Source organism: Triturus cristatus, chromosome 5_2 (assembly GCF_964204655.1).
Source record: "Triturus cristatus chromosome 5_2, aTriCri1.1, whole genome shotgun sequence".
Lineage (NCBI taxonomy): Eukaryota > Metazoa > Chordata > Amphibia > Caudata > Salamandridae > Triturus > Triturus cristatus.
The window spans coordinates 544,983,257-545,004,684 of record NC_140588.1 but is presented as its reverse complement, the minus strand read 5'-3'; the positions used below and the strand labels follow the sequence as shown (position 1 = coordinate 545,004,684).

The 21,428-nt window shown below is 48.3% G+C and overlaps 1 protein-coding gene across 5 annotated transcripts in view; it reads left to right on the top strand.

The window, feature by feature from the left end:
- Positions 1–21,428, top strand: part of LOC146823290 (rho GTPase-activating protein 6-like) — a 1,132,600-nt gene that overhangs the window by 949,974 nt on the left and 161,198 nt on the right. For all 5 annotated transcript variants that reach the window (XM_085607628.1, XM_085607627.1, XM_085607629.1 and 2 more), the window contains 2 exons: positions 16,790–16,940; positions 17,733–17,881. In XM_085607628.1, coding sequence (XP_085463754.1) covers positions 16,790–16,940; positions 17,733–17,881 — 300 coding nt within the window. The remainder of the gene's footprint in view (positions 1–16,789; positions 16,941–17,732; positions 17,882–21,428) is intronic.

The window sequence follows — 21,428 nt, the reverse complement described above, 5'->3', positions numbered from 1 at the left end:
TTTAGTGGGACATCGCAGAGAGGATATTCTGCCTCATAGAACCATGTTTGGCTACAGCTTGCTGCCATGTCCTGCTGAAGGAATCCCAACGTGGCATTGACATTTTCACCAGGTGAAGGTGCCAAAAGTACTTAATAAAAAGCACAACTACGGCTGACCACTGGTTCAGCACCTCAATCCTTGTTTATAGATTAAATAAGAGTCCTGTGCACAATTCTTCCAGAGTCCGCCGCAGAGGGACTCCACTGTGATCCAAATGAAAACCTTTTTTGACAGAAAAAGAGGAAGGTGTACCAGTAAGAAGTCCAAACTTGATAGAAAGTCTTTTAAGTTTCTTTTATTCTTATATATTTTTCTAAACAGAGAGAACAGCCAATAGTACTTCCCACATAAATAATGCCACAGTCACATCCCAAGGTATATACTACATAGGTCGTATTGCAGTTGATAAATTGATTGATGTTAAAGATACGTGTACTGTTGTAGGAGAAAGTCTTAGTTTTGTTTTTCCCCATGGGACAGACGTTACAGCTACCACAAGTAAAAAAACCCTTAGGTTTATTGGGAAGGCAAGTACCACTCATCTGTGGGGTAGTGATGTAACTAGGACACAATTCATTTCTCAGTGAGACACCCTTTCTGTATGTAAAAGCAGGTATATCAGAAATGCAATCTTTTAGCCCAGTGATAGAAGTCAAAAGATGCCAATTTTTCTTAAAGGCCTTGAATATACTATCACTATGTGTAGTATATTGTGTGATAAATCTTGCCATATTATTATACTTATCACGAGGTTTGGGCCTATCAAGTAAGGTCAGATCCCTAGTGGTGGATAAAATTCTTTTTTCAGCTTTGTCAAGAGTCTTACTACTGTACCCTCTGCTTTGAAATCTTTTCTTAGTTTCCCTGACATTAGAGAGAAAAGCTCTCTCCTCACTACAATTCCTCCTGATGCGTGTAAGTTCCCCAAAGGGAATGTTGTTAATAACAGAACTTGCATGGGCACTGGAAGCATGCAATACTGTGTTGCATGCAGTCTCCTTTCTAAAGAGTTTGCTTTCAATTTGGCCATTTTCAATATAAAAGTTGATATCGAGAAAATTAATACTACTCTTATGATAGGATATCGTAAGTTTCACATTAAACACATTCGGGCTGGACTATTCCCATGAGGCACAGGGGCAGACTGATTTGCATATGGCCATGTCTGAACTGGGGTGGCAGAGTGGGCTAAAGAACGGTGATGGATTAAACCCAGATCAGTTGACTGGGGGTGAGTGCTTGCAATGTTCAACACTCCGTCCATCATTTCCTTTGGTTTTTGCTTTGTTCGCCATAAGTTGGCAGGGTATGCTCAGACGTGAGTCCCTTGCTCACTTTGCCACTGGATTCAAGCAAGCCTGGCTGAAGACGGCTGAAATGCCAGAAACCGGTCCTAGGAAGCTTGTTTCCGGTCCAGGGAAGACATGGCTTGACAGTTCGGGCTGGACTGTTCCCATGAGGCACAGGTTCAGACTGATTTGCATATGGCCATGTCTGAACTGGGGTGGCAGAGTGGGCTAAAGAACGGTGATGGATTAAATCCAGATCAGTTGACTGGGGGTGAGTGCTTGCAATGTTCAACACTCCGTCCATCATTTCTTTGGTTTTTGCTTTGTTTACAAATTAAGACAAGGCGGTACTAAGGAGGGACTAACAAGCCTGCTTACAAATCATATGCCAGCATTTACGAAGGACACTGACACAAGCTAATGGCAAATATAGGCAGAGAGTGTGCGGAGCTTCTATTACATACTTCACTACAAGTCCACTCTAGAGCAGCGCATGCGCACTGACTCTAGGCTCAACCTAATGACAAAATAATGAAGCAATACTATCGCAAAATGTACTGCATTACACCTCATAATTTACCTTTTCTTGGCACCTAATTTAGTCTACCATGCTACATAATTTGATCCTCCCCTGCCACAAAATTCCAGTGGCCCTGCAAAGTGCTTGGGGTGCCACGGTAAACAAAATATGATCAATTACCTATTGTTTTATCCAATGCCGAGTAACGGTGTCGCTGTATAGTCACTAGTTGCCTGCACTTCTAGCAGCATTGCACAGCACTACTATAGTTGACTGTTTTCCATGTCACTCAAGTGTCAAATGGCAGCCATCTTTAAAAACCACCTCTTTCAGTAGTCTTAAAAACAGATACATATATCTTGACCACGGCAGGTCGTACACTAGAATGTTGTCAGTGTTCAAGTGTTTACACACTAGTATGAAGGCAGGAGTAACTCATCTTTACTATTAAGGGAAGCGTCAATGTCATGATAAAATTAGTGCCCTGCCTTCACATATGCCACAAAAAGTCTTTCCACATAGGCCACACTGCAACTCAACATCGTTTCAACCAAGTAAACACTAGGGTGTAGTGAGCTTCTTAAAAGTATGAAGCGCTATATAAATGCAAATTCACTACTATATAATCAATCGTAACTTCAGAAATGCGCGATGAAAAACGTTTGTTTTAGCTTTAGTTATTCCAAGAAAAATATTAGGATAATGTTACAATGTGAAAGCATAGCTACATTAATAGGAGCTTTGTTAGTCTCATGCACTTTCAAAGATATTCAACACTCACAGATGCATTTTTCGCTGGGTGTGGCTTGATTATATGATGTCAATGGGGCGCGTTTGCAGAGAAATTGCTATTGCAGGGTTCCCACTAACAAACAATTTTGATATTATATACTTAAAGTGACCCTGTCTGTAGTCCAGCCCATTCTGGGCTTTCACAGGAGCTACAATATTGGGATCACAGCAGAGGTTTCATATTGCTCAGAAAGCATACTAGGACGCGTTTCTAGTGCCTTACATCACTGATGCTGTACCCATCAACACACCACCCCTCTACAACATTAATCCTAAAGCAAAAATGTGGATAGCTTATGGTATAAAGCATGGGTTTCCATTGTAGGTCCATGAGGGCTGTAACTACGTCATATTTTCAGGATACTCACGTATGATTGTTACAAGAAATGAAAGTGAACTTTATGTACAAAATCATTGGTAATCCTAAAAAATATTGTTTGACACTTATAACGCTACTCTGGTAAAAAAACATGGCACTTCTTAAAACTGTGCAAAACAAAAAAGAGTAGGGAAGAAGCCTATAGCACAGGTCCCTCACACCAGGGACAGAAACAACTTTTTGCTAGCCCCTTGCTGATCCTACTCCTGTGTCAAGACGTTTCTGTTGGACTCTGTGTTTTTGTCTGCACCTCAGCTTCTGTTGGGGCGGCCTGCAGGTTGCAAAGGACTCCTTCATAGTGAAATATGGAAAAGCAGTTTAACAGATTAGGGTCTGGGGCTACCCAGTCTGCTCACATCCACCCTGGTGTCACATTCCCTACACTGTTGTGTTAGAGATGGCTGTTTTCCAGATGCTCCCTTCCTTCCAAAGAAGCTGTGTTGTTCTTCTCTACCAATTGATAGGACCTACCCATATCAGCAGCCACTGGCCTCTCTTAGGAACCTCTCCTTCCCCTTGTGCATACACTGAAACTGTTCCCTACCCCCAGGGCATTAAGTGGAACGAAAAGACTGGGGGTGGGGGGATGTGGGGGTCTCTCCAAGGGGCGTGGCAGATGTAATTAAGGGCATGGTTTAAAAACATGTAATCTAAACTAACAGCTGTATTCAGCATAGTGTCCCACCCGACTGGCATTTTGCTGCTGCTGTCATTGCATCCAGTTATATAACACAACAAGTAACATTACACCTACAACAAACCTTAACTATTGGCTTTGTCAATGGTTGTTATTTGCCTAAGATAAATAAGCAACAACTATGGCTTCGTTGTATCGAACATTGAAAATATTTAGGGTTTTGAAATGATGAGACTGAAAGATTTATAACGAGTCTTTCTGAAGTTACCTCAAATGCAGTGAAAAGTGGCACTGCTGCAGAGTCAAGATATTTTTTTCATCCTGAGGTTGATGGCAAAAATGTAGAGCCTGATAGGGAGTGTTTCAGCACCTGCTTTTTAGAACTGCCTGTGCTAAGCACCGACAGGACCCGGCCAACATAAAGTCCTGCCTATCCCCGTTTATACTTAGTTCCTACATAGTGACCACACCGTCATCCGCTTCATTCAACACGCATGTACAGACGTCACCCAAGGATTACACTGACACTTTCATTGTGGGTGAAGAACTGCTGCAGGTTTATTTCATACAACATAAGTATGACGATAAATGGGTTATCTTACGGGCGATCCAGGGCAAGCAGCCCCTCGCTGCTCCGCCCGCCTGGTGAGCCAGCACGCACGGTGGGTCGATGCCCGGCAGTGCGGCACATATTTATTTCAGATCATCCAGTGGGTCACGTGATCTGTCTCCTACTCCCGCCCCTTCTGACAGGGGCGGAGCGTGTTGTGGCACACCCCCGGTTGGTCAGGCCCCCCAACCGCCCGAAGGACTAACGGGGCGCCGTCGCGGTCTTCCCAGAACCCCCTTCGGCTCGTGGACCTTGGCTCGGGCACCCTTACTGTGCCGGACAGGGGTACCCTTACTGTACCGCCTGTCGCAGAGGTACCATTACTGTGCCCGTCTGCCTCCAGATCGCCCTGTAACTCCGCCACAGCTCTGGGGAGGCTACCGTCGCTGCCAGAGCCCCCCCTTCCCTCCATAGGTGTTACTGATGTCCTTTGCTAGCTAGCGCCTCTTGCACGTCAAGCAGGAACATGTCCATCCCTACCCTGGACAAGTGCACCCCGTCCTTCTCGTAGTACCCCTCAACCTTCTCCTGGATCAATGCATGTCCGATGAAGCCCATGCCCCTGCGCTCCATGAATTTTTGCATGGACCTATTGACCCTTCTACGTGACCGCTCTACTGCTGCCGGGGACCTGGCCCCCTTCCAAATCCTGCGGGGTACAATTTCCGACCACCAGACTTCGCATGACCCCCCAGCCTGGCTAATGGCTAGCAAGTCAGTTTGCATGGACAGGAGCAGGGCCCTCCTTCCCCTGGAAACCAGGTCATTACCCCCTAGGTGTAAGATAATAATCGTTGGCAGAACCCCCACAACAGCCAGACGCTGTTCAATTATGCCCCGGGCCTCACTCCATTTCATCCCCGGGGAGCCCAGCCACACGAAATGTGTGTTAGCAAAATTCTGCGACCAGTTCCTGTGTGTTGCCCAACGTTCCAGCCTCGTGATGTAGGAGTGTCCCATCAACCAAACCTGGTGACCTGTCAATGAAACGATGAAGCAGCTTTTAGGTAGTTGTATCTTTATTACACACAAAAATTAGATACGTTCAGCGAAAAGGAACAGACCCAGGGTAGGAAGGGTCTCATCTACCCATACAGCATCAAGGGCGAACATACCTCTTAAAACAATCGGACTCCCAACGCCCCACCCCTTTTACCCCCTCTGGGCCCAGGCCAGCTTTTGCCGCTGAAGTGGCAGCGCCAATTCTAAAGGAGTGCGAGGAGAATCTGCGCCCCCTCCCCAAAAGGCCAGCCTTGGACAGAGTGGCACCAAGAATACGGTCGAACTGAAATTTGGTGAGGGGGGATCCATCTGCATGAATCAAGAAGGGACCCGGGGTCGCAGGGCGTAAGGCCAGGTATTCCCTGACCATGTGAACCGGGCAGTACCTGTTGTCCCCTAGGGTCTGTAGAACAACTGTCTTCCCCCTCCCCGCCTGGTCAGTCTTTGATCGGCGAATCCGGAGCTCCATCGATACATTGAGGGCCACATCCGCAATCCCCAGCGCTGTGTCAGACAGGTCAGCCTTAGATTTTGCCACTAGCTCCCTAACCCTAAATGCACCAAAGAATGCCAGGCAGAACGCCATTGAAAACAGCCTAGCTTCGAACGGGGAGAAAGTAATCAGGGGTAACGTGTCCAGGAGGAGCTGAAGGTCCCGGAATTCAATGGGTGCCCTGGTGTCAGGTTGTCTACCCTCCTCCCTGGCCCAGCCCTTCAGGGCCACCCTAATCTTGGATGACCCCGTTGGGTCGACACTCCCATCTAACCTGGCGTCATGGCGCACGGCTGCCAGGTGACCACAAATCCATGAGTGTGATCTGCCGTTCTCCTTGGCCCACACCACAAAGGCCTCTACCTGATCCTCTGTCCCCAACGCCAAGCCACCCAGCGCATCCACTACTGCTCTGAACGTGGCTAATTGTGAGTCGTACTTCCTCCGCGTCGCTGGCGCCAGGGACCTCTCCCCCATCTTCCTCAGTCTTTCCCCCACTGAAGCAAGCGCCACAGGTGGTCCGGGAATGGTGTCATCTCCGCCCTTGCCCGCGGCCAGGCCTCTCGGAACCAGAGCCACTGAAAGCGAGAAAGAGCGTCAGCTGCCACATTCCGTACACCCGCGATGTGCCGCGCCCTAAACTCAACGTTGCTGCGCAGACCCTCTTTGACTAACTCCCTCAGCAGACTCAGGACTAGCGGGCACGAGGCAGTAAGGCCGTTGATGGCGTGCACCACCGCCATGTTGTCTGACCAGAAGACCACCTTCATGTTGCTCAGTGTGGCCCGCCAGAGATGCAGCGCTACAAGAATTGGAAAGAGTTCCAACACCGCAATGTTCTGTGTCACCCTCTTTCTACGCCACACGTTGGGCCACCTCATGGCGCACCACTCTTCCCCCAGGATCACCCCAAAACCTTCCCTTCCAGACGCATCAGAAAACAAGCAAAGCTCCTGGCTGGCTATCCACGGGGCCCTCCAAATCACCGTCCCATTAAAACCAATGAGGAATTCTGCCCACATTGCGAGATCAGCCTTCAAACCGGCGGTCAAACGTACAAAATGGTGCTTCTGAGTTACATTTGCCGTGGCCCCCGCCAGCCTCCTTGAGAATACCCTTCCCGCTGGAATCACTCTTGCTGCAAAGTTCAATTTGCCAATCAAGCTCTGGACAGCCCCTAGGGTCGCTTTGTCCTTGCCCTGCAGCGCCTGGATGTCCTGCAACAAGCCCAGTACCTTATCGGCGGGGAGCCTCGACTCGCCTTTTACCGTATCTAGCTCCACGCCTAAAAAGGTCAAGACCTGCGCCGGCCCCTCGGTCTTACCTGGGGCAAGGGGAACTCCTAGAAACTCTGCCAGCTCCTCAAAACGACTCAAACCTACCGCACACTCGTCTGTCCCACCCGGACCGAAGAATAGGAAGTCATCCAGGTAGTGGGTCACCTGCGTGATCCCGTGAAGGTCCCCCAAGGCCCACTGAAGGAACGAGCTGAAGGCTTCAAAGTAGGCGCAGGAGACAGCACAACCCATCGGCATGCAGCGATCATAGAAGAACTGTCCCGCCCACTTGAAGCCTAGCAGATGCTGACTGGCTGGATGCACCGGCAGCAGGCGGAACGCGGATTCAATGTCCGCCTTAGCCAGCCACGCCCCCTTCCCTACTCTCCTGACCATATCAATGGCCATGTCCAGGGAGCAGTATGCCACGGAACAAATCCCCTCATCCAGCCAGTGGTTCACAGAATTACCCTCGGGGTACGATAGGTGGTGAATTAAGCGGTAGGCGCCCTGTTGTTTTTTCGGCACCACTCCCAGCGGGGACACCAGGAAATGGTCCAGGGGCGGGCTGCTAAACGGTCCAGCTACCCTTCCTGCTGATAACTCCTTCGGTACCTTTTGGTCCACCACCCCGGGCATGTCCCTAGCTGACTTCAAGTTCTGAGCATCCCTGGACTCCAGCGGCCCCTTGTAGGGAATCCTAAATCCATCAATGAACCCACCCGCCATCAAGGCCCCGTCCTGCACCAGTGGATAACGCCTAATTAGCGGGAGGATATTTCCCAGGATGATGGGGGAAGGACCCTTCGCGGGGCTGGGGCGCTGTGCGGTGAACTCAGGAGAGCAGGGGGCGGTGGAGTCGGTGGGGAGGAATGGCGGGGGGGGTGGTACATGTGTGATCTCACTGCCGTTGGGAATCTGTCCTGTTGGGTGCAGCAGGCTGTGGTGCGCCCTGGCTGGGGGGGCAAGCAGTAGCAGGGTGTTGTGCGCCGCACTTGCTGCAGCTGTGTGCGAATTTGCATGACCTCCCCCAGGTGCAGTTTCCCCCGTTGTAAAGGCGGCATGTGCCGGAATTGAAGCGCTTGCCCTGCCGCTGGCCCCGCCCCCTGCCCCCCCGAAAAGGCTGCTTAAAGGGGCACCTGGGAAACTGATCCCTCTTTCCGTCGACTGTCTCCCCCTGCCCCTTATATGCCTGATCCTTCTTGTCCCGAGTGGGTCGGCACATGTGTTCTACCCAGAGTTGAATCTCCTTCTGATCCCACCCCAGGTCCGGGCATATGGCCATCCTTTTTCTGAAATCCTGGTCGTAATAAAACCAACCCAACCCCACAGAAAGCCTCGCCTCTTCTTGGATCGTGCTGGCGTACTGCATGAGGGCCTCGCTCTGTTCCGGAAATTTTTGCACTACTACAGCTGCTAATATATTAAATGCCGACGTCCAATTTTCGATCGTCTTGTCCGGCCATCGCTGATATCTGACCCTTTCCTCTTCCTTACGCCCCATCTTTCTTGTGTCCACCCCTGCCGACCCATGCATAAGTAATGTTAGAATGTCTATATACTCTCGCCTCCATATCCCTTCCTTAGCGGCCTGCGGTACCAACCATGCCAGGGAACAGCGGCCTGATGCCAATGGCGCTTGGGTGACAAGGGGTTTAGGAACCTGGCCCACGCCCTCCCCTCCTAACACAGCACCACCCGGTGCCACGGTGGGTGTAGACTCTGCAGCTACAGGGGTGGTGGGCGTAGCAGTCGCCGGTGTGGGTGGTGGGGAAGCCAACGCTATAGCCGGGGGTGTACTTGCTGCGGTACTAGTGGCGGGACCTGTGTTCCCTGAAGGTGAGAACCCCGGGGCTCCCCCAGGCTCACCATTACGCTGTTCCACGGCCGTACTCTGCCCGGCCCAGACTTGGAGCACGGGTGCCTGGGCCGGTGCGGGCCCCGGCGCTGTGGGCAACTGCGGCGGTGCAGCTAATGCATCCAAGCGGCTCTGAAAGACGGACTTGAGGCTAAGCATCTGGTCCATGGCTTTGCCCATCTGGGCCATGTCAGTGATTCCTGTGGCAGAGTCGTGCACCGGTGGTGTTGCGACTGCCGTGGGGACAGTACGTGATGCGGTCGCTTGTCGTTTCCTGGCCGGCGGGGCCTCGGGCATGTCTTTAGATGTGGGCTTACGCACCCTGGTGGACCTCCAGGGCTCTGACCCCGATAGGCCTTGGACGCCCTCGGATGGGGGGGGGTTATGACCACGCCCGAATCCTCCACCCTACGACCTTCAAGGAAACCTTGGGCCCACGCCGTGCCCTTCTCACGAGCGAACGCCATAAAGTCCTCCCACACCCCTTCTTGCGGTGCGCTCGACTGCGTCTCCTCGACCGACGTCTCTTGGGAGAACAGTGGACCCGGTGTCCCGATATTCTCCATTGCAGGTGGGCTACTCCGAAATCGCAGCTAGCGCGCGTTCCCCTTGCGCCCTCTCCTTGGTACCTGGCCCTACGTTTGTGGGCTGCCCCTCACCGGATCTGTAGATGGGGAAAGGAGCGGAGTTAGAACGGTGGGAGAAGCAATGCACTAAATATATACATAACCACACAGCCGGCACCCGACACACTCGTGCGCCGCGTTGCCTGTTCCCCCCCAAGTTGGACATCTCGAAAGCCGGCAACAATATACCATCATAGTGCGCGCGTATTAACGGAGTCTATATATTGGGGGGCAGCAGTGTGTGCTAGTACCGTGTGCGCAGGGCGGTAGTACAAGTTGGGCACTGTGCGCACGCCTCCGAGGTGTCTGTGTATCCCGGGGCAGCTGTGTGTGCAAGCGCGCGATTTATAATGTGCCCGCCATGCATACCAGTCATCGAAAAGCCCGTTCTTTAACGGTCGGGTGAATGTTAGGGGCGCTGCCCGGCAGCCTCGGAGAACACACCCCCCGCTGAGGCCAAACCAAGCGGCATGACGAGAACAGAATTTATGCGATTGCATACCAGTCATCGAAAAGCCCGTTCTTTAACTGTCGGGTGAATGTTGGGGGCGCTGCCCGGAAGCCTCGGAGAACACACCCCCCGCTGAGGCCAAACCAAGCGGCATGACGAGAACAGAATTTATGCGATTGCAGACTCGAACACCCGAGTCAGGGGGGCCCCGGGAAGGCTGCACAAAGAGAACTGTATTTGGGCGGCAGCAAACGCAGGCGCACGTGTAACGGGGGGGTGGGTGGGAGAAGGCGGTGTGCAGCAAGGACGCGCGGACCCGCCGAGAGTGCACCGCCCGTCACGAGAAGATGCAGGGGGGGGGGCCATGGGATTTGAGCGCCAGGACGGCAAAATAAATTGGCCTCTATATAGCGCGAACCCAGACCGAAGGCCCTGGGGCGCTCCACACGAGCACCGTAAAGCGGGGAAAAAAGGGCCCTCCTCCCTATTGGCGCGTGGGCAGATGCTTGCATATTTTCCATGCGCGGCACTAGCCGACGGTCTTGAGCGCCGAACAGAATTGCACCGTAAAGCGGGGCAAAACCTCAGCATATTTGATTGCCAGCACTTCAACCACCCCGCCAAACTGGCCCAGAACATTGGAGGGCCTGCATGAGCAACGTACCGGGGGCAGGAGACCGCACAACCACTAGGCGCGACTCGACCCGAATGCACCGAGCGCCGAAAGGCAAGTGCAAGCTTATCCATTATGCTCAAAACTTAAACCGATGGGATATTGTAGCGCCGGCAAGAGCACCGCAGAGCGGGGCAAACACCTGCCTATCTTATTATGGCGCAAACTCGACCCGGAGGCACCGAAGCGCTTCCCCGCCCACTGCAAAATGGCCGCGACCCCGAGGGCACGAACCCGCCTACCTGCGACCGGGACTTCTGGAGCCCCCCACACGATCCCTGAATTCACGCCACACATGATATTGGCACACTGCTCAGGGTCCCCAATGAAGAGCTGCTGTTGCATGGGGGCAACACACAGTTTTCTGGCAATCCACGTGGAAAGGCAAGCCACCGCCCAGAAACACAGGATGGGACGCAATGTCCAAACCACCCCACGCGCCACAGCACTCGATGGCACGTGTCCACATCGCGGGACAAGGGAGCATTCCCATTCGCGCTGCGCATTGCCCCCAGCGCCACTCAAACCCCCGTATCGGAGCGCCCACGCAATCCGCAACAGAGAAGCCCCCCACACTCTACCCACGACGCTCCTGCTGCCCTGCACGACCCTCGCCGTGTCACGCATACCCCCACGGCCTGGTGCCATTCCAACGCGATGGACCCCCAAGCAAGACGGCCGCGCGCGCGGGGGGGTGTTGGTGCGGAGGCCATAGCTCCAAAATAATGGGATGGGTGAACGCACCTTGCCGCTACGAATCGCAGCCCCCCGCCCGGTCCGATACTGGACCACCCGCCACCCTGCCACCCAGCGGTCGCGCCACGAGGATGCCCCCCAGCAACACCCGCATTGCCCCGCAGGGACACGGGGCCAGCTTGCGCCCCCCACACCCATGGCCTCCCAGGCCACAGGGCCCCGTCCACCTGGTCATGCCCAGGGACAGGGCCGGGGTGGGAGAGGTTAGCAAGACTCACCGAAGCTGATGAAGAGTTCGACGAAGCTGAGGGGGGGGCCTCGATCAAAGTAGCATGACGCAGACGGCCGGTAAAAACGCGTGTCAGGGCAGGAGCAGCGCGCAGGAAGCAGAGGAGGAACTGGGCGAGGGGGACACCTATGTAGGGGGGGCAAGCCTCGCCCCCCTAACGGCCCGCCTCCACCTCACACTCATTGGGAGATATCCTCCCTGGGCGTGGCCTCGCGCACGAGGCAGAAGGAGGGGGAAGGCTGCGACGGGCGGCCACTAGAGAGCTGCCCTGCTGATGTCCCACTGCGTGGGACGCGGGCAGCGGCATTCTCTTTACTGCTGTGTCCTATGAGTGGGCAAGACGACCTGCTAAATCGTAAAATCCAGAAACCATTATAAGAAGCATTTGCAAAGTCTAAAGGTCTCGCTTCAGCAGACCTATTGACTTTGCCAATGCTGTTCGCATCATCAAAACAAAAAAGAAAAAGGAGTAATGACGTGCACATGCATGCGTCATCATGAATGTGTGCACCTGAGTAATAAAGCTATGTTGGTCCAGTGTGATGACATACATATACACTTGCATTACCTTTTACCATGATGGAGGGAGTTCCAGAGGAGTGGTTGGGGGAAACATAGAGGGAGCAACAGGAAGGGAGGGCAGGCGAGCAACAGAGGAAACTAAGGTGGGACGGGAAAAAATGTTATTAAATTAAGGCAATAACAAGCTGAGTGCATTGGCGAAAGCAATTAATGAGAGAAGGAGAAGGGAGCAATAATTCAGGAAGGGTATGGGAGCATCAATCTGCGAGTAAAGGAGCACACTAATAAAGGAGATTGCAAGAATATGTTTACACTTCCATAGAGTGCTGAGAGGGCAAAAAATATTTTCCTGATTTGAGCGGTTAAAGATAACAGTCAGCCAATAAAAATGACGGTGAAGAAACTATGCTGAGCACAGATTTATAAATCGTTCTCTTTGAAGAAAATAAATGTACCCTTATATAAAAACAGGCTCTACTATGACTCCACATTAAAAAAGCGAAATTGATAAGTTGTATCTCACATATCTTTGAGTTTTTTAACGTGTCTGCAATCGGAAGCAGGGTGTGGCATTTAATTTTACTTTAAAGCTTTACATTGCAGCTAAAGGGAAGTCAATAAAGGAATTTAGGAATTCAGCTAAAGACCTTTAGATATATATTATTTAAATTATAAAGTAAAAAGGAATCAACCCATCTATGATTAATGTTGAACAGTTTATTGTTGAATTGGAACAAGAGTCTTCCCTTCCTATTGGGCTTATTCAAGTAATACGTTTCGGCATTAATGCCTCGATTAATCCAATCGACCTTGACTCCATTATCTCATTGCTCTCTTAGCAAATTGAATTCCTTCATTACTTTTTTAAGTAAATGTTCTAAACTTTCTTAAAATAAGTTTCACAGTTCTCCTATTTTCATTTTGTCTTTCTCATTTATACCTTTGTTCTTTCTGGGTTTTGACAACCCAGCTGTCAAGCAGACCTATTGCCCCTTATATATTTACAGTGGGCTTTGGATCTGCCTCCCTCAATATTTTTAAGATCTCGCCTAGCGTTGCAGCACGAATGCGCTGCCATCGCTTTGTGAGGCATGCAGTATATACTGTAGTGTGGAAGCTTCGTGGAAGCTCCGCCCACTCTGCCCATTGGCTTTTCTCTTAAATGCTGCCTTCTGATTGGTTTGAGGCTTGTTAGTCCCTCCTCATTTGTATCCTTCCACGGCTATTGGCCCCTTTACTCCTGACACTATTTTCTTTTAGGTCTCGCCTAGCGTTGTAGCGCGAATGCGCTGCCATCGCTTTGGACGATATGCAGTATATACTGTAGTGTGGAAGCTCCGCCCACTCCGCCCATTGGCTTTTGTCTTAAATGCTGCCTTCCAATTGTTATGTTATGTTACAGCGTTCTTTTATAGCGCACGGCTACTCGAAAAGAGTGTCCCGGCGCTTTCCACCTGCATCTCAGAATAAAAATAACACAACACAGCAAAAGAATGAGAAAAAGAACTGAAACTGAAGCAATAAGAATAAGGCTTGTTTGTCCCTCCTCATTCATCATTTGTATGCTTCCACGGCTATTGGCCCCTTTACTCCTAACACTATTTTCTTCCCTTTCTCCCCACCCCACCGCCCCCTCCCTCAGTCTTTGCCTCCTCACCCTCCCCCGCCCTCCCACTCCCGTTCATGTTTTCTTGCCTGCCGGCCCTTCCGTTTCCATCTTTATTATTGCCACCTTGAAATATGCGAGTTCCAGATACGTGCTGTATAAAAACTTCTCGTGTTTAATGAACTAGATTTTAATGTTACTCTAAATATAATAAGACTCTAGGCAACATTCGGGGTATGCATGGCAACTGACGCCTCTTAGTTCACAAATGGCATTGTTGTCGGGCGGGAGGAGCAGCAGTGTTTTAACTCATGCTTAAAACGAGCATTTTTAATACCTTCCTCTCAATTCAGTGCTATAATCTTGTGTACTGAGGTGACGCTCTAAAAAAGTTCACTTTTTTTGAATTCTGAAGAGATATTATCGCACATTCACATGTTTACTGTATGATTAACATGCTGATCATTTTCACGGCTCGCCCACTGGCTCGTATATATGCTTGGCTCATCTCCGGCTGGCTCTACCTGTTAATTAATATATTGGCTCGTTCACCTCTTACAAAGAGAGATGAATGGCTACATGACAGTGAGCCCGGTAGATGGTAGAGAAATAGACTGGTACAGACAAAGTCAGTCTCCATTGCCTCACGTCAGAATCATCACTTTTAATAACCTGGAAATCTGCCGGCAACTTCCGCATGCCCCAACCTCATCCCCTCACCTATTCTTAGCAGAAGCTGCAGATTCTGAGCTGTGCCCTGCTGGTGCAGAGGAGCACGGCACAGTCTGTAGAAGCGCTGGGATCCCTAGCCTCTCCAGGCGCGCACCTAAGCCTTCCGGGTGCCTTCACACTCAGGATAAATGAATACATTTTGTTCTGTGCTTTAGTCTCCCCTCTGTGAGCACTGTCTGGTAGATGAAGCTCTGTGTTAATAAACACATTCAGAGAGGTGGTTGTGTACAAACAAACAGCCACAATACCGTACATTTTGAACGTGTAGTTAAATACCTGCTCATCGAGTACCTCATTGGCTGATCCTTCCATGGCACTACCAAGATTACATTTGGACACATTTGCTCAACTGTAAAACACTCCCTTCTATGGGTCATTTAACAACTCTGGGCTTTGGGGTTAGATAACCTACTTTGGATGCTGTGTAAAAGAGTAAATACAAAAATTAATGAAATTAAACTAAGCAACCAGTACTGTCCAAAACACTGTGAAAACTGACACTCATTCTGGCATCTTGTTTAGTTAATGTCGATTTTCTCATAGATGCGAGTAAATTACTCTTAATATCTTAATGGAATCTGCACACTTTTAACCAATAGTACCGGTCGACCTGTGAAAAACTAGGCAATTAATACATTTCCCCCTGCCCCCCGCCCCCTTGGCAAACTTCATTGCCTCCCAGTGTTTAGGGGATAACCAAGATGCAGGAGAGTGAGTCAAATAGTCTAGAAAATGAAAGAGAAGCCGGGATTCGGATTCACATGCACCGATCGCGTTGGTTAGTCTGTAAGCACTAGTTTTATTAATGAGTTTCGCATTAGTAAGGCATGATGGTGTGCATGTGTTGCGACACTTTATCCATGAGGTACGTGCCAAGCAATTGTTGACACAATCCACACTTTGCGTCTTTTTCAATATATTTATCACGAAGTGCAGGACCTTCCAAGGAATTTTGCACACTACATACATTCACTCCAAAAATAAAATGTGTAGGTAAAAAACATTGCCATTTACAATGTCAATAGCTCTAACTCACAAATGCAAGACCTATTTGCATTGCAAATGCTTGTTTTTCAAACAGCCTCTTTCAGCCATTAGCTTAAGGCATTCTCACTAGTGCTTGCATTGAATTGCATGAGGTAACATTTTAGCACTACAGGCCTCTCTGTTGGCTCCATTGCTACCACCACCACTCCTCTGCTATTATCACTACGCATTGGTCTTATCCTTTCCTTTTTCTGTGAATCATGCTCCTCATTGTCCCTTACCTGCATGTCACTCCTCTTTGCTCCTGCTCTTTAATTCTGTGTGTTACTGTCTTGGTTACTTACTAGTAATCTTCATTACTCAGAGTCATACTCTTCCTCTTGACAGTCCTGAATACCTCCCTCTTTCCCTTGGGAGGACGGAAAACATGTCTATGACATTATGTTTGCTTTTGTATTCCAGGAGTAACTTTAGGCTGTGTCCACCTTTATTGGACACAGTACAGGAACTTCCTATGAGGCCATATTGGGTGGGGAAGTTTGATTTTACTTCTTGGGTGAATTCTGTCCATGGAACTTGGGGTGCTCATTGGTAAGGAGTGTGACAAGGAAGGCTATCCTCATTTCCCCCTCTGCCATATTTCCCATGTGCATGCCTCTTTGCACTTGCTCCTCCTACCTGTTCTTTCCATTGCCATTGCTTTCCATCCCCTCCTGTTCTCTTTCTCACCGTCCATTCATTCCCCAGCACCATGCCTGCCACCACTTTCCTCCCTCCTTTGCATTGCAGGTGAGTCTCCCTTTCTTCGAATGCCTGTTTCTCATAGAAATTAATGACCTCTTTGCCTTCATTAAAATTCTCATTTTCTTTTATGTGAGATGAAGTTGGGGGGGGTAAGGAGCCCTTCATTGAAGTCCTTCATTTATTTCTCTTTAATAGGACTGAGCAAATGGCTGTAATAAGGGCTCCACTGCGCTCGAGCTTTAGTTCACATAAAAACAAAAAGAAGACTTTAATGGAGTTAAGCGGAACTTAAATACATTCTGCCCCTCTTTTCCTAAATGTGTCTGTCTTTAATGTGCCAACCCTGTTTCCAAGAGTTAATAAATTAAACCCAGACATATTGGTATTGTCAATGATTGTTTAATATACTATTATCTTTATCTCATTATTTAGGCTTTCTCTGTTTGTTTTGTTTGCCGTTGTCCTCCTTGAATTTGTTTATTTTCTTCTTATTCCTTCATTTTTAACGTGTAATCTTCTTTTGCTCACTGTGTCGTCCATTGTAATTTCCCTGTTTTGTTCTAGCTGCGGGAGGAATTTGATATGGGTTTAGACGTGTACCTGGATGAAAGGCAGAGTGTCCATGACGTGGCTGCTCTACTCAAGGAGTTTCTTCGTGACATGCCTGATCCGCTGCTACCGCGAGAGCTCTACGCTGCCTTCATTGCTACTTCGGGTAAGGAGGACATGACCTTTGTGGATAAAGAGTCAAGGGTTCTTATTCTGACTGTGAAGTCTTTCGCCATGAGATTGTAATATATCGTATAGGAAAGAGCAGTGGCGTAGCTGGGGGTGTGGGGGGATTGCGGGGGTAGGGGGCGGTCCGTCCCTGGTGGCTCTTTTTGGGGAGCAACGGGTGAGGTGAGCAATTTCAGCGAGCGCAAGGTACATGTTTTTCTTTTTTAAATGGTATTTTCTCTCTTCATCTGTGGACTACCTCCCATCATACCTGCACTGGCCGTCACTGGGCCGCAAACTCATGGACCGCCCCGGGCAGCAAAAGCTCTTGCTACGCCCCTGGGAAAGAGGTCCATGAAATACCTACCAGACTTCCAACTGGCTCTACATTAAGCAACCACATTGCAATCATTTTTATCCCATCCAAAACAGAACCAACCAGTCCATGCCTTGACTAGCCCCCTATGGCCTAATGACTTCTCTAGGGACCTCTCTTTGTGAAGCCAGTTGTGCTGGTTCAGAGCACAGCCTTTTCTGAGCAAAACATCAAAAGAAGCGGACAGCAGGGTTGATTAAATTAGAGTTAGTATACGTTTGTGATCTCTCTGTCACTTCAGAACACATACATTAAGCTGCTACTAAAAATACATTTATATTTGTTTTGTGACAGTGGTTTAGGTTTTTACATAATGACCACAAAACTTACTGTATATTATTATTGAGGAACTCCAAATAGTTGCCATAATTCGATATATGCTTGTTTATTAATGTCCGTGCTTTGTTTGCATAGCTTTACACCCCCAGGAGCAGCTGGCAGTGCTGCAGTTGCTTATCTACCTTCTTCCTCCTTGTAATGGAGACACATTGCTTCGCATATTGAAGTTCCTGGACAAAGTGGCCCGACATGCCCATGACTCCTGTGGCACCGATGGAGACGAGGTAAGTTCGAAAAGGACATTCATGGTCCACCGGTTCTTTTCTAAAGTGAGTTTCTATGGTTGGGACCTCGTTTCTCCACACAGCAGTAAAGTGTGCAGCTCATCTTAGCATAACTATTCCAGACCTACTATTGCTTGTAACAAACACTGTCTCACAGTAGTTGGATTTTGGGTGTTGCTAGTCCATAAAACACAGCATTTCAGTCAGAAGGGTATAGACAGAGCAACAACAATTAATCCATTACCCGGCAAGAATTGTTCATCATTGTAGATATTTGCTCTATTATTGTTTTTTAGTTTGAAAAACACTGTTTGCTTTCTAGTAAACCTTTTAAACTCCTTACAAGTTTGAACGCGATCCTGACAACAGCTACCACTATACTATTTACAAAAGAAAAACCAGAGCGGCAAGCCCAAAATAGGCTGCACCTCTCCCTTGTCCCAGATCTAAATGTTTGTTCGAATTTAGTCCTTGCAATGTGCACGCTCTATAATCACTGATGCCCAGGGGTGCAACACTATGGTCACATCGTAACACAAAACAGAAATAGTGGCGCACCAAACAATCAACATTCATACCACAAAGTCCAAATCAAGATCTGACATATTCCATATCTTCTTTATTTTGCATGTATACAAAATACACTCCAGACGTTACAGCAAACAGCCAAAGTTCTTCGTTCACAGCATGGGAACATCTTCAGGGCTGTAACATAATAAATACACAAAATGTACAAACATAAATATAAATAAAATATACAAACATATAAAAGTGAGATAGATGATACAGAACCTTCAAGGACAGAAACAACCACCTACATTAGTGCTATAATCAATCAATCAGGAGTATGTAAAGGGCGCTACTCACCCGTCAGGGTCTAAACCAGAAGTCTTCAAACTTTAGGATGCCGAGACCCCCCTGTCAACATTTTCAGGCGTAAGAACCCCCTCCTGACAAAAAATTCTAAACCTGCAGGCAAGGCTACTGGAATCAAGAGGCAGGTGAGGACCAAATTACGTGACATTCTTGACCAAATTGTGTGAGAAGAAAATATAAATAATGTTATGTGATGCCGCGTATTTTGGGATAGTATTGCTTCATTATTTTGACATTTTGTACACACAGTAACACTGAGGAAAGATTTCACCCCATCAGTACCAGTTTATAACCAAAATACAGCAATTAACATCCAAAAGAAGTCTAGTTAACCTTTCTGATGGGACTTCCACTCAGCAGGAATACGTGCTGCCACATTAGAAGCTCACCTGGCCCTGGCAGGGAGCAGCAGGTGTCCCTTAAAACCCTTGCAGTCTTGTGCAGAGTTAAGCAGTTTACCCATGCCGCTTTCCTCTCACCCTCCCCCTTCCCTTCTGGAACCAACGTCCCTCTCCCCTGTTACCTCAGCACCAGTGCTTAATTTGAGCAAGTGGTTTCCGGCGCTCCGCACTGGCACCTAATTGTGCACACTGGCACTTAGACAGTCTGCCACATGGTGGCTCTGTCTGTGTAATTTAGAGATGAGCAGAACAGCTGTTTATTAATTCAATATACATTAAAAACGATAAACTCCTGACACCCATGCCATTCTTATAGCTTTGGGGGCTTGAAATAGTCTGAATAGTCACACTTTAAAAAAAGTTTTTTACAGAGTTTTATATAGCGTGAACTTGACCCGAATCGGGTATCAGAGCGCTTTACATAGCACCAGTTGCATTACACGAGGACACATTCATTTTTTTGGGGGTTACGCACGGGTAGATTAAGTGATTTGCCCAGAATCACAGGATGTTCAGCGTCATTGCCGAGACTCAAACCCAGTTCCCCAGATTCGAGGACGAATGCCGTAGCCGTTAGGCCAACTCCTCTCCCATAACACTTGTACAAGTGTTATGATTCGTAGTTGCATAGGTATTGTCATTGGCTGCGCAGGCAAGGCAAGGGTAGGTGGTTAAAGTTGCAGTGGCCAACTGGTGAGGGCCCTCATTACATATTAATCACTGCTCAGCACCCACCCCAGTACAGCAAATATAAATAGAAAGCACTTTTAATTGTGTTCTAGGGCTGCCTCAACGATGCATGAATGATAAATAAAGGGAACAAAGACAGAAAAGTCACACAACAAATGAATACATATTTTTTTTATATATAACTCTATTTTGTGTCAGGAGGAGGTCTTTGCAGGCTCTTTAAACAACACAGGGCTGGCATTTTTCTTTTGGAAACCATACTTTATATTCATTTTCATGAAATGCATTCTCACACTACCCCAGTAAATGTAAAATACAAATGTAAGGAATAGGCAGAGTGGGGGCCCACGGGGTACTGAAACTAGAAAAAAACACTAAGCCTTGGTAACCTGTTTACAAAAGGTATGTAAATATTCAAATGGTCTTTAAAGACCTGTGAAAAACCCGGGTGTGCCGGAGATAAGACTCCAGACACTGCCCAGCCGAGCTCACAGCAGCTCCAGCTGCACTGCAGCAGCCCGGGTTGAGATACACGACGGGGGAGGAGGGGGGCGGAAGCCCTAGTAGTCCATTGCACTTCTCTTTCATCCCTAAAGCCACAAATAACTATTTTAATGAATCCATCATTATCTTGTACGTTTTCGTACCATACTCTCTATTGTTAATCGTCACAAGTTGCAGCCTCACACTAACCTTATTGGGCGATCGTATTTTTGGTTTCACTAAAACAAATTAAATATGTTACCTTCCGACAATGTGAATTGTGCACCCAAGAGTGATGTTTCACTTGCACTTTGCGTGGCAGTGAAACTCATTTTTTAAATTAATGAAAGGCATTTCCTGGAGGAAGTATCTAATTAGTAGCATAATGTGAGATGATTGATAACGTTAAAGCTCTTCGGTATTATGGATATATAATATCGATTGTAATAAATCATTGTGGGTTATTCATTTTATCACTGAAAGTTAGGAATATACGTGATGCGCAATCAGCTTCTTTCATCCCGCACACCTGTCACCTTCTAAATCTTAAGCACGCTCCTGCTTTGGGGAGAATGAAGACGACAGAAGTAATTTGGGCAGAAGTGTGACCGGGAATGCATGACCCCCTTTCTATCACTCCACGTCCCCCCTGGAGGTCTCACCCCACAGTTTGAATACCCCTGGTCTAAACCTTGAGTTTAAAACGGGTTTAAAAAAATCATGCAATGTTGTACTCGAAGGTAACTTGGTGAGATATTCATTTACCCACATAACTCGTTGTGTGGCATAGGGCACCAATATGTCAAATACGTTAGTGCATGTATTTGTCATTTAACCAACATTAATGAATATACTTGCTTAGTATTGACAGATCTCCATACGGAAACCTGCATCTATACTCTTGCTACAATTTAGCAATTTCTTCTCAAGTATATCCTGTTCCTTGTGGTTAAGATTGTAGGAAAATGGAAACAAAAAGGAAAGACGTGAAAACGGAGACAAGGAGAAATAAAGAAAGGAAAGAAACATGTGAGGAAGAAAAGAAGAAGAAAAGAAAAAAGAGGGGTTGTGAGGTGGGTTCAGGAGGCAGGTTGCCT